Genomic DNA, 14,482 nt, shown 5'->3' on the forward strand with positions numbered 1-14,482 from the left:
TTTGCCAGGTTGGTCTGCAGTGGCTGCTTCTGCCAAGGATAGGACAAAGTCTGAACTTTGATGGGTAACCTGCTTGAAGAAGATCTCCAAGGGCTTGGTGTAGAGCTTGCCAACTGTTCTGAAGACTCAGAGATGCAAAAACAACACTTCCTTTATCCTCCTGAACCTGGAACTGCTGTTTCAGCTGCCACAGAGGGAAAAAGCAACACTGACGGTGGCAAACGATGCCACAACCTGCAACGAAGCCATGGGCACCGCTCATGAAGTACAAAATGCACCGCCCGACTTGCATCACAGCCCTGATGCCTGCCGATGCTGCACCATGTCGACTCTGACACCGTCACCGAGGCCACTGTCTAAACTGGAGCCTAGTTCACTGCTCATGATGCTCACGATACACTGCTCGACTCGCACCGCAGCCCTGACGCCAGTGCCTCATCATCGTAGAGTCGTAATTGATGTGGGTGACCTCCCGAATCCACCGACCCTTCACCGTCGTAAGGAACCGCCACCTCACCGCCAACACAACGTCACCTCCCTAGCAACAGTAGGAACCAAAGCCTCAACTCCCCAGCAACACTAAGGAATAGACACCTCACCTGCCCTGCCTTGCAGTAAGGAACCAACGCCTCACCTCCCCGGTGGTTGTTAGGAACCGATGCCTCATCTACCATGTAGTCGTAAGGAACCGACGACGCCCTGCACCAATGACGTATCACCTCCCCGATGCTGTGCACCATCTTTGTTTTCATCGTTTTGCCAAGGTACTATTCTTGGGGTCCGTGCGGCTCTGTGCCCAGCCTGCGCTGGCACAGTCGGCACCATACTTTGATATTTTCACCTGTCACAACGTCGTAATAGTCCCAGGCGGAGCTTTTTATTGCTACAAGCTTTATTTTTGTGAATAATCTATTTTTGATGATCTCTTGATACATGTCTGGTGGATTTTTGTCATTTTGGTCTTGTTTGGTTTATATAAAGATTTCCTGCTTTGCTAAACTGGTGTGGTGTTCATTTGTAGTGCTGTTACTGTGTTACTGTATGTGTGCACAAATGCTTTACACATTGCCTCTGTGATAAGCCTGACTGCTCGTTCTAAGCTACCCAGGGGGGTGAGCAGGGGTTGTCTTAGAGCATAAGTGTCTTACCCTGACTAGAAGCAAGGGTCCCTACTTGGACAAAGGTGCAAACCATTGCCAACTAGAGACCACCATTTCTAACAATCTATATCATAAAAAATAAATTCAATAAGTTAGATCACCTTAAATAAAACACTAAAAGGTGCATTAAGAAGATTTCTACTAACTGAAGTGGATAAAAAGTGTAATAAAACGTAGATCATAATGTAAAGTTTACAAAGGTCAAATCTACTAACATTTACTGAAGATGTGGAGTAAAATACTAATATTTCCAGAGTTTGGCACTGTGAGCATTGAATATTGCATATTATTTCCTATTTTATTAATGAACTCTGAATCAGGGAATGTAGTGCAGCAAGTAAATATTTCAACCTGTGGTGTATAATAGGCGTGGTAAGTACCTCATCTCGATCTGGCCCACTAAATAAATGAAAACTCAATGCACTCCATATGTGGATTTAGAAAAACACTAAGAGACTCATTCATCATTCAGAAAACCCTCATACTTTGTTTTTAGATATGGGGAAATTACTGAGCTAGCGACAATGGCACCCCAGACGTTTCCACTGTCAGACCAAGAGATCACAGTCGCAGTTACACCAATCAGGGCAACTGTCACTGATGTTTCCTTCTCACAACCACTATGTGAAGCATGCTTGTCCGGAAGTGAAAATTTGAATGTATACCAGGCACCCAGTATCCAGGAGACTGAGTTAACCATCGTCCAGACTGGGTCCAAAAAGCCGAGAAGACGTTTGAGGAAGGAATATCCCCAATGGAGAAGTCACTTACCTTGTTAAAAAGAGACAGAATATTTTTTTTAGCAAGATTTGTCAATCAAATCCCTGAAATTACGAACAGCGCTTTTCCGAGATGGCGCCGCTACATAGTAGAGTGAATATTAGCACTCTAATCTTCATTTTTTGAGCATGAGTATTGGAGACTTTGTTGCGTGCACGCTGCTCTAACGTGTCCTTTAACTGCTCTCTGTGGCTGAGTAGTGTGTTTTTTCCCGCTCGTGTCCTGAGAGGAAATTCAGCCTGGACATTCCTCATTTTTGTTTTCATCCCCCTTATATAGTCGCTGTGCACACCACAGCTATTCCCCATAGAGTGGTGTTTTTTCTGAAAAAACATTTTGAACCCAACACAAGCAGGAAACCTTGAGGAGTTCGATTTTCTAAGGAGAACCCGATAATTCAATGACATTTTGGAAATAAGACAAAAGAACTGAAGTGAAGAATTCAAGTGAGGTGACTGTTCAATTTAAGAAGGAGAGACTAATGGTAAAAATAGTTGGAGAATAAAAAAGCGTGCTTAATAGAGGAGTTTGGTATTGGTACTCTCAGAACTGATTTTCAACAAGCAGAACCGGGAGTTCTCTTAAACTCATTTAGAAAAGTCCTGTGAGACCATTTAATACACAGCAACTACAGAAAGAAAAGATTAATAAGAGAGAAGTTAAATCCTCAGAAGTCATAGGTAAAGGAGATCATCATTAATGGAGTTGTGACTAAAAAGAGAGAGTGTTAAATGTAGACTGAGTGGATGATTGGGAGAACATTATACAATAAGGGAAGGTGAATGATTCTGCATTGCGATATTAGAGATTTGAGAGAGAGAGAGAGAGAGACTAACCGGTGTTATGCTCTTTATTCTATGTATTATGCCACATGAAATTTCGACCGAACCTAAATAAAATCAGAAAGTGGGTGAAGATTGGATGTACACAAAATGGCACAGCACACTTAGGGGACAGTCTCTCTATGTTTGCCCCAATTCCCTTTGCCCCCTGTGAACACATTGCATTGTGAATGAGTTCATTCTTTTGCATATTTGCATAGGGTGACTTTGAGGAATATTTATTTGCTCCTGTTGAATCTGGCACAAGGTTAGTAAGTTTTACACCCAGTGTGGAATCTCCTTATGAAACATTCAACTCATGCTCTTCCTAAAGCAAAAGGGAAGGTCACGTGGGCAGTGGCGGCTGCCACTAACAAAGGGTGGTGAGGTGGAAGGGGGTGTGGGGAATGCCTTAATAATAATAATTAGAAAAACGCACCTGAAGCTGCTGGCCGCCAGCCGCTTCCCGGGTAGCTTCACTCCTGCTGGCTTCTTCCTGGTCCCGGCAGCACCTGGGACAGACTCACATCCAATTCCCATACTGCAGAACAGTCCAGGGATTGGCCTGAGCAGACAGGAAAGACGCTCCGCTCAGGTCATGGAGTCTGTGGTGTTACGCCAGTCTGGTTGCATTCTGCAGCCGGGCTGGACAAACCTAAGTGCGCATGTGTGTTTTGGTCAGCTTGAGACGGCTGGCCAAACACATATGCACACTTAGGGTGTGCACAAGCACTCCTCCTCCCCATGCCCCCCCCCCGAGCAAGCTGGTTCAGAGCCAGCAAACAAAGAATAAAACAATGCTTTAGCATTTTTCTTTTGCCGGCTCTGCACCAGGCAGTGGGGCAAACAATCTTCCACCATTGCTGAGTAGCCGCCACTGCAAAATTACATGGAAGCCCACTTGGCCTTCAAGTGTGATGAAAGTGTATTTTCTGGACTGGTATTACTTTGATCATAAAGTCTGTAGACAGTGAGACAGTATCTCCAAATATGATGGTGCACCAGGGGTGATAAGACCAGGGCCTACGATGACCTTGAGGAGTGGAGGGCCACCCACCAAGCAATAAATAACCGCTCCTCAAACATCCAAACAATATAGCACAACATGTCCACCAAGGTGGGCAATTTATATTACAATCTGGAAATAAAACCAGAGTGGAGTATTATGGAAATGAGTCCTTTATGGGTGATCTAAAAATATTTGTTGCCCTTTGCCTCATGCTCACCTAGGATATTAGTGATATGCCAGGCTGAGGATGGAGTGCTTTCTAGAGATAGTGTGTGTGGTCACTTGAGTCAAACTAAACAGTGGACAGTTGCTTGCAAATCCCAATATTCTTACAATTCTTGTGGAGATCCATTATCGTACGAAATTAGTCCAATAAAGTCATCTAAATCTGACTACTGTTCACTCTTCCAATACTAGTGTTGCAATCCGAAAGGCGATAAAAACATTGACAGTGAATGGAGCTGTGGCTAATTTAATGATCCATACCCTAATGAATATGAGTCTAGTCTGCAATTTCTCACATAGTGAAATGAGTAGTGCAGAATCTTATTATATGTCCAGTAATGCTTTATCTGCATAATGAGGCAATATGAAGTTCTGAATAGTGATTAAGTATCATTCTTGATCAATTAAAACAGCTTAATTTTTTACTCACAGCATAATCCGAGTCCAGAATAGTTTGGAGAACATTTATCATGCAAATCTATGCTGATCTTTCTTCTTTGAAAAGCCAAGTGGGATGGGACATGGTGGTGGCCTGATACCTCTGGCAGTTACTCATGCTGGGTCTTTGACTGGCCACACAAAAGCTTGTCAAGTATTTTTCTAAGTTTAATGCCTTTTACGATTTAAAATCTGCTACTCATTTCGATGAAGTTGCATGAGAACAGAAACAAAGCAGCAACTCCAATCTGTCTAGCTTTCCTCCTAGACCAGAACCAAAGAAGATTTCACCTAAATACTCAGCACTGTTAAATGTTTCTTCTCATAGTAAATCATTAGAAGATGACCATTGCACAATAAAGTATTTGAGAGAATAGTGAGAGAATAGTGTCTTCTGGTTTCACTACTGCAAATGCAGGTGGAACATGACACTTATAAGGTAAGTAGCCACGAGTCCCTAGTCCTACATGCTTGAAGAGGTGTGACGAAAGGGCATCCTGTCCACAAAGGTGCATACATTTCTTCCTAGGTATAATATCTTGGCAGGTGGTACATTTTCTGGCTTGGTATAATAAAATTGCAATTTAATCATAGATAGTTCACTAACGCTAGATAAGAGAAGTATTGTTTTCTTTTCTGAAGTAGTTCATCAGAACTTCTTTGAAGTAACCTGGATCCTTCGAGAAACTTTTCAGATGCTGCAGAGACAGCTGATAGTATGATGAAAATGTTGAGCGGCCAGAACATTGTATCAGGAGTTCGATGGGATGCACCAAAAGGCATCAATCAGGTTCTAATCTGACCAACAATATAGTGAAAGAAATCTCATGAAGGTTTTAAATACTTTCTCCTTATTCTATTGTACTTCAAAAAACTTTAGAATAAAGAGATTCGTAAAAAGTGAGTGATAGAAGACAAGAGGAGCCAGATATACAAAGTTCTCACACAGCGCACTGCAGCAGCCATAAATGCTGCACTGCATGAGAAGGAGAGAGCAGGAGAGCACCAAATGTATTGAAATATGGCACTCTCCTCCCCTCTACCTAGCGTCTAGCATAGGTTTTGTACTGGAAGGGTATGATACCAGTACAAAATACCATGCATTGGCTGATTTCAACCCTTTTACGTCTTTGAATGTGTGCTGTAAAGTGCAGCACACATACAACATCAGAAAAGGAAGGAGTAATGAAAGTATTTCTTTTTCCTTGCACCTACTTTAAAAGGGCACAGCTTTCTGACACTAAAGTCTGTCTACTTGCTTTAGTAAATTTGGTTTAGCATCAGAAACCTTAGGTGATTGCATGGGAATGCCCATGCACCACCCAAGGTATGCCCCTTGGTGCTAAGTAATGCAAAGCTGCGCTATGCGCTGCTCCGTGCTACTCTCTCGTTATTCCCGGTGCTTAACAGAAAGCAAATTGAAAAAAAAGATTTTGTGCCGAATTGTGTCACATTTGTGATGCAAACACAGCATAAAACCTTAGTAAATCTCCCCGATATCTGCTGAGGTTAAGTCGGGTTCAATTAACTTTACCCCTTCATGCCTTGTGCTTTAGTTACTTCATAAAAACATACAAGTACCTGTAGGTTGTTAGAAGGAGGAGCAAGAAGTAGATGTTTAGTTTGCAGGGGCCATGCTTTCTACCCTACCATCTCACATACACACACAAGTGTAAACTATCAAAACAAAAGGAAGAGTTAAGTTGCTGAAAGTCTTTTTTTAAACCGTGTCTCTTTCCTCATGATCAAGTGATAGACATGCCCACACATCTGCTTCTCTAAATGTATCACAATGCAGCCATAGAATTAGAAAATGAGAAAGTGCGTCTACAACCATTTGGAAGGGGATAAGAACCTTCATTTGTACCACAAAGGGGCTTTAAATCACAATGAAGGATCTCAAAAGGTTTTAAAATGGGGGGCCTTATTTAAGAGGTCCCATCGGAACGTCACTTTTTGTGACGTTCAGAGGCGCAGGAGCCTGCTCCATATTTACGAGGCAGCACTAAGCCAGAGGAGAGGAGTTGGCCTAATGGCTAGGGCGGTTGACCTCGATTCTGGGGAACTGGGTTCAAGTCTCGGCAATGACGCTGAACATCCTGTGAATCTGGGCAAATCACTTAATTTCCCCGTGTCTAACAAAAATGAATGTTCCTCATGTAATGCAACTGGTGCAATGTGAAGTGCTCTGAAACCCGATTCGGGTTAAGTTCACGCTATATAAAACTCTGTAAAATAAGCCACTTTTTTGGCTTAATGCTGCCTCTTAAATATTGTCCCCTTTAACACAGTTTTCTGCATTAAAGGGGCTTGCAATGGGTATTGCTCGGAGCGTTCCCAGCCACATCCATGGCATTTTGACACTGCCCCAGATTTAGGATAAATCCAAATCTGAGGCAGGCCCAACAACTTACGCCTCCCTAGAGGAGGCATAAGGGAGGCACAACAAGGAGAAATATCATTATTTCTCCTTGTTTTACCTTTTTCTACGTGTGCTGCATTCTGCAGCACACATGGAAAAATAAAAAAGTCTCTTGTGATCATCCCCTCAATGCAGGCACTCTTGCACCATGGTGCAAAGGTGCCTGCATTGGCGCACAGCAGCCAATTGTGTGCCGGCGCAGGGGAAAAGGACAGGAATGTCTCATAGACACAGCGCATTCCTGCCCTGTTCAGCAGGGAGGCCTGTGGCGCTGCCCTACGGTAAAACCTAATAAATGAGGCTCACAGTCTTTTATTTTCCCATTAATTGATGGCTTTAGAAACATTGTCACATTCCAAATACTAAAGGATGGATAAGGAAATGTGTTTTATACAATTATTTTTTTGCAACACAAAGCTGAATTTCCTTTCACTGCTGAAGATAGAGTTTGAAAAGATCACTCTTCATTTCACAGTAAAACAGCAAAACAATATGTGCTGCTTAGTCACATATTGATCCATTTATGTAGCAAAATAGATTTTTCCTCGTTTTTAGCCGCTACAGCAGCAGCTTTGGTAAGTAAAAAGTTTTTATCTTTCTCATTGCGATTTTCTGCCGCCACAACTTGCAGCGAAAACAGAAAATGTTGCTGGTTTTCAAAAAAGAACAATTTACATCTATAAAAATGCTTCCCATCCCAATTAACCATTTCAGCAAATATATGCACAGATTTCACAAGTCACAAAACAATTAGATTTGTATATCAGTGGTTGGCAAGAAATGCAGCTGAAATACTTCCTGCAATTATATAAGTCCCATTTCAATGCCTAGCATTCTAAGTACAACGGGCCTCATTTATTTGTTTCTGCCGCAGGGCAGTGCAGAAGGCCTTCCTGTGCGCTGCCCTACAGCAAAATAATGGAGCAGGAATTCAATGTATTTATGAGATACGGTGCATTCCTGTCCTTTTCCCCTGTGCTTGCGCACAATAGTCTGCTGTGCATCAATGCAGGCACCCTTACACCATGGTGCAAGGGTGCCTGCGTTCAGGGGATGATTGTTTTTGTGCAGGAAGGTGAACCACAAAAACAATTGCAAGAGGCTTTTTCCTTTTTCTATGCGTGCTGCATAAAGATATTTCTCCTTGTTGTGCCTCCCTTACGCCTCCCCTGTGGAGGGGTAAGTTTTTGGCGCTGCCTCAGAATTACAATTTCTCATAAATCTGGGGCAGTGTCAAAATGCCATGGATATTGCTGGGAATACCCCAGAAACACCCATTGCCCTCCCCTTTAACGCCAAAAACTGCATGAAAGGGGAAAATATGTACGAAGCGGCATTAAGCCACAAAAATGTGGCTTAGTGCTGCCTTGTAAATGAAGCCCAACAGTAATTGGTATTCAACTTTAGATCAGTGACATCCATCCACCGCTGAAACAATAACCCTATGCTGAATCGCGACAAGGCCAAAAGTGCAATGAAATAATACATTTAAATCAATTTATCCTCACAACCTGATTAATTAAATCAATTTGATAAACTGTTTAGAGTTTTCAATGATATGTAAATGATATACGAATTATATATACGTGTTTCTTTGGTCATTTCAAGGGTTGACACATTGTGACACAGTTCTCCAATTTTTGTTAACTTGCCTGGCAGTCTCATTAGTCCAGATGTTACCACCATCTGGGATTGTTTCATCCAATGACAGATACAGGTGTTTAATGATATATTTTCCTTTTTTTTGCGCGTAAGTTCACTTACATCTGTGGCATGTTGTACTTAATCACGAATTCCCCAGTCGACTTCTGTTACAATGCTCTGGACATAACAGAGACTTTTCACACCAGTGTGACTCTTGAACAAATACTGATAACATCTGTGTTAATTGGACAACTTGGACCCTGGGCTCATTTATAGCCCTAAAACTTACTGAAATTACATTTGAAATACTGCCATGTAAGAAAGAGGGTGATTAGTTGCGAATAATGTCCTTTCAAAGTAATACATTCATAACTGTCTCTTTACTTGGAGCCAAATTCTCTATTGTAGCATTTGACACTCTGAAGTCAGCGAAGCAGGACTTTTCAAGGCCTACTCAAGGGAGGTGGTGTGAACTAGTAACCATAACTCACTGATATGCAAATTTAACACTCAATCAATTATTGTCATACCAGTGCTTTTTGTTATAAAAAGGAAACATATACATTTATTACACACACTTTACTCAAATTAATGCAATCAGGTAGATGGATGTACCTTTGGTGACACCCTCAGAATAGTTGACCTCCCAGCAAGCCCTGAACTGATATTCACAATCCGCTCATCTATACTAGATACAATGTCACAATATAAGGGGGTGCCTGTATCAATAAGGCAGGCCTACTGTCTTGGCCAGAATGTCACCACATTAATGAATGCAAAAACAACAGTTGATGGACAGAATGCAGAACAATGTCATACATTCACCCCAGTACAGAGATCTGGGCCTAAATCCATCGTTTTTTTGCTCACCATGCCATTCCAGTTTGAACCCAGCCATATGCAAATCAGTCTTGACCCTGTGCCTCATGTGAACAGTCCAGCCCGAACTGCCAAGCCAGGTCCTCCCTGGACTGGAAACAAGCATCCTAGGACCGGATTCGGGGTTTCACCCCTCTTCAGCCAGGATAGCCTGATTCCAGTGGCATGGAGAGCACAAGACTCACGTCTGAGCATACCCGTCCTACTCAGAGTGACAAATGCAAAAACAACAGTTGATGGACAGAATGCAGAACAATGTCATACATTCACCCCAGTACAGAGATCTGTGCCTAAATCCATTGTTTTTTTGCTCACCATGCCATTCCAGTTTGAACCCAGCCATATGGAAATCAGTCTTGACCCTGTGCCTCATGGGAACAGTCCAGCCCGAACTGCCAAGCCAGGTCCTCCCTGGATTGAGGCCCAGATCTCTGTACTGGGGTGAATGTATGACATTGTTCTGTATTCTGTCCATCAATAGTTCTTTTTGCATTTGTCACCCCGAGTGGGACGGGTATGCTCAGACGTGAGTCCCGTGCTCTCCATGCCACTGGAATCAAGCTATCCTGGATGAAGAGGGGTGAAACCCCGAAACCGGTCCTAGGATGCTTGTTGCCAGTCCAGGGAGGACATGGCCTGGCAGTTCGGGCTGGACTGTTCCCATTGGGCACAGGGTCAAGACTGATTTGCATATGGCTGGGTCTAAACTGGAATGGCATGGTGTGCAAAAAAAAGATGGATTTAGGCCCAGATCTCTGTACTGGGGTGAATGTATGACATTGTTCTGCATTCTGTCCATCAATAGTTCTTTTTGCATTTTTCACCCCGAGTGGGATGGGTATGCTCAGACGTGAGTCCCGTGTTCTCCATGCCACTGTAATCAAACTATCCTGGCTGAAGAGGGGTGAAACCCCGAAACCGGTCCTAGGATGCTTGTTTCCAGTCCAAGGAGGACCTGGCATGGCAGTTTGGGCTGGACTGTTCCCATTGGGCACAGGGTCAAGACTGATTTGCATATGGCTGAGTCTAAACTGGAATGGCATGGTGAGCAAAAAAACAATGGATTTAGGCCCAGATCTCTGTACTGGGGTGAATGTATGACATCGTTCTGCATTCTGTCCATCAATAGTTCTTTTTGCATTAACCACATTAATGAAATCACAAAGTATGCTATAATCCACCATTGGAACACCTCGGAACTAAATGGGGACAGTATCAACATTCCATTTTATTCATGCTAAAATTAAACTTTTCATTGCCAATCTCAGCTGGCACTATTTTGAAAAGCATTTGTCCCATCAATTCTCCTAACATCTTACTTTTTACAATTCTGTCACTTCAGCTTTAGAGCCTACCCATCAACAGGGGTCCCTACTCTGAGTTCTCAAGACTACGTGCAAAAGAACAATCTATTGAAATGTTTTGGAAACAATGGGAACCGTTCCCAGAATTCAAACCCCTAGGAAACGTACAACAAGTTTTTGGGAAATCATTCCAGCGGGGCTGCTGCGTTCTGTGCAGCACGCAAATTACTTTCTAAATGGTGGTGCTCCTGCTCTTCCTGGGACTCCAATGCAACAGATATGCAAATTTAGGATTACAGCAGGGGCTTCTGAGGCTACCTTTTAGTTGGGGACCATGGCAGAGACTCAAGACCCCAGGCGACCTGCTGGCTACCATACAACATTCAGAAAGCTGGCACAGTAGCTCTCTTTGTTCTTTTCCCACCTGTGTGAGACATGGGTCGGAATGACTCAAGGATGCACCCACCTCCCTTGAGACACAAGTAAAAAGGTAGAAAATAACCCCCTATATTTTCTCTCTCTCCTCAGGCAGGAGGGGCCAAAAGGTCTCCGACTTGTACCAGGCCTATGGGGATGGATCCCCGGGGCAAAGGTTGAAAGGTGAAGGGGGCAACACATATGTCCCCACTACACCCAAATTAACTATTTGAAGATGCACCAGCCTTTCCGTTGGTGTTCTTGAAGTTTATATTGAATCGTCCTGCGCTTAGTTCTCTGCCAAGTCCCATCAGGGGATCAGGATTTGTTTTGAATATTCTATAGCCCATAGTGGATGATTTGCTCGATGTTGGGCTGATTCTGTCTCTGGATGTAGGCCCTAGCCATTAGGAGCATTTGCCTCACATATCTTGAGCTCTAAACCTACTTTTTCCAGGGAGCCTGATTTTGTTGCTCTCATGTCAGACCTGTTTTTTGCTTGGGCTTCTCATGCACTATACTGCTTTTGAGAGAGTCTTCCATGGCCCCTCCACAGACAGAAAGCTGAACACCCTTCCTTCCACTCTCCTCAGGTACCATAAACTGCTGCCTACTTGAATGGCACCTGTGTTTTAGTTGTGTTAAGGGCCAGTCCACAGTCAAACCAGAAGAACAATACAGGGTTCCCCAGCCAGTGCATTCCCCCAGCTGTACCTCAGAGGACATGAAGGGCCAGCACTACTGGCATTGGAGAAACCAGTCCTGGTCCTGAGGACCTGCTAGAGTTAAAGTCCTTCCGTCCATCCTTGCAATGGCATCAGGTGGCTCCTCCTTCCAGCTGGGCAGTCTTCAGGCGTTTTTACTCTCAGGTTCAGTGTCTTCTCTTGAGTCTCTCCTTTGTGCAGGGGTCTTTAAATGGTGGTTGAAAGTTCTAGAAGCCAGGAATCCTTGGCCAATAGTTGGATGCACATCATCACTCCACACTAGCTCCTGCCCTCCTGTACAGTATTCTGAACATTTTCAGATAGCCTCTTCAAATACCTGGAAATCACAGCCCCAAACAGCTAATCCCCGTTCGAGATATCTCCCCCTCTAAACTCCAGGCAACTCACGAGTTCCTCTGAATTGAAGCACAAATACTAGTAAATGTAATAACACTATGTTTCTGACTAAAAAGCTTTTTTTCAGATTCCTTATCGGTACTAAATCTAAGTCACAACATGGACATCATCAATACTGACATATATGTTTATTTTTCAGAACCATCAAAAACTCAGGACTTAGAAGTATACAGCCACGAGCATTTGCAAAGAATCCTCACCTGCATTCCATGTAAGTAGATTTGTCTTTACATGTCACTAAATATTTGACAATTCTGAAAATCAACACTTCATATGAAAATAATTTCATGTCTATGAAGAGTTCTTTGCAAAACACATTAAAATGTATCTGCAAAACAGAGCTTGTAAGTGCATCCACTGTGTGAAAAAAGTCTAACTCATATATCTCAAATTCTAGAAACACAGGCCCAGATTTACTGTTGTTCACACTCGGGAGCACTATGTGAAAAACTGCAGCACTGTGCTGCGGAAGGACAGAAAATAGCAGGCCACCAAATTTAGTAAGAGTCATCTGCCAGTGATGTCATTAGCAGTGCTCACTCTAATGTTGCCTTTTTGCCATCATGCAAAGCCTTGCGCTGTGGTGCAAAGGAGATTGCACCAGCTACAGTAGGCTTTGCACTGGACATACACCATCTAGTGCAATTTCCTCAGAACCTTTTCCTCCTGTTGATGCCAAACTGTGGAACACCTTGCCCACCTATATCTCTGAAGTAGGTTCCTTTACCATATTTACAAAACATCTGACAATTTGGCTCTTCTCATTATAGAATCTTTCATTTTCAGCCATGCTGGCCCGGTTGACTGAGATTGTCTCGTTCTAGCGCTTTGACACCTCTGGGTTTAGTGCGCTCTCAAATTTGTTTTATATTATTTCAACAGATTTCATTTCATAGGTCACACGTAAGAATTGTGGTTTAGGGTAAACCGCGTTAAGTGTGGGAGCATCAGGAGTTGTACAGTGTGGCCCCTTGCTTGTGCCTGCATTGCTTTAGCATCTGGACTGTGGGCTAGTCTAGATCAGTCTATTTTATTAAACCTCAATTTCCACCAAAACAGACGTTTTATGCTGGCCTGTTCCTGACATCCCTCCTTTTCATACATTAAAAATGGAAAGATGCAAAGAGGTTGGGGCACAGTACAATGGTTATCTTTCAGCAAACAATTCATTGTTTTGCAACAGTTAATCGTTTGCTGCTAATTGTGACATTTTGATTCTTTTCATGACATACCATCATATAGTTCTGGCAAAATCCCTTAGTAACTCAGGCACACAGCGTTTTGTCCAAGTAGAGGAGAACGGCTAAGAAGTTGAAACAATAACATTAAACATTGTATGACCTTGTCAACTACTTCTACCCAAGGTGGCTCAACTACTGTCCTAAAATTGTCACCACATAAAAGTTGCTCTCAGCGATCGGGAAGACAGACAATCCCTTAGGGTTGCTCTTGTTCTTTACAAGTTCCATGTTCTGGTGTCAACATGGGCTTCTATGGGAATTCTCTGCGGCATATTATCAAGCCCATTTTCGCCGCTTTAGCGGCAGTTGTTTGCCGCTAAAGCGGCGATAATTTTAACGCCGTGCTTGATAATATGCCCCCATCTTCTTCAGGCCCCACCTCTTCAGTGTTGCCATTTTTCGGCAGTCCACTGACAGGGAAAGTGGTGCAGGACTTCATCCTCAAATAAATCTCATTTTAGATGCTAAAGATCAGAGGGGGGAGTTTAAAAGAATTACATTCCATAAGTACTTTAACACAGTAAAACAAGCAAGAAACCTTCAGCGGATGAGTACTTCTCAAATTTAATGTATTGGTTTGAGACCATATGGGTTTGAGAGCTTTGAGAAAACTGAAAATAGCTTGACTTCCTCCAATCAGAGGTACTGAAGACAAAAAATACAATTCAAACATAAAATGCCCTTTACTGTGCTGACATCCCCTTCCATGTTCATTAGGTCACCACAGACTTACCAATACTTCAAATCACAAATAATTACATTTTGCGCAAGGCAATCCTGATTTAAACTCAGTGCTTAATTTGAGCCGATGGTTTCCGGTGGTCGGCACTAGCACTTTTTTGTCAACATCAGTGCTGGTGACAGTCTGCCACAAGGAGGTGCTGTCTGGCTAAAATAGAGATCACCACAACAGTAAATTATTAAATCAATTGATATGGAAAATTACTATTACCTGCCACCCAAGCTATTCTTACAGCTTTGGGGGCTTTCAAACGTCCAAAGTGTCACTCTTGTAGCAGCG

General features: G+C 42.9%; 1 protein-coding gene across 4 annotated transcripts in view; it reads left to right on the plus strand.

Moving 5' to 3' along the window:
- NTRK3 (neurotrophic receptor tyrosine kinase 3) overlaps positions 1-14,482 on the plus strand; it is a 1,591,631-nt gene that overhangs the window by 504,841 nt on the left and 1,072,308 nt on the right. For all 4 annotated transcript variants that reach the window (XM_085644469.1, XM_085644471.1, XM_085644470.1 and 1 more), the window contains one exon: positions 12,360-12,431. In XM_085644469.1, coding sequence (XP_085500595.1) covers positions 12,360-12,431 — 72 coding nt within the window. The remainder of the gene's footprint in view (positions 1-12,359; positions 12,432-14,482) is intronic.

Source organism: Triturus cristatus, chromosome 3_1, assembly GCF_964204655.1.
Source record: "Triturus cristatus chromosome 3_1, aTriCri1.1, whole genome shotgun sequence".
NCBI lineage: Eukaryota > Metazoa > Chordata > Amphibia > Caudata > Salamandridae > Triturus > Triturus cristatus.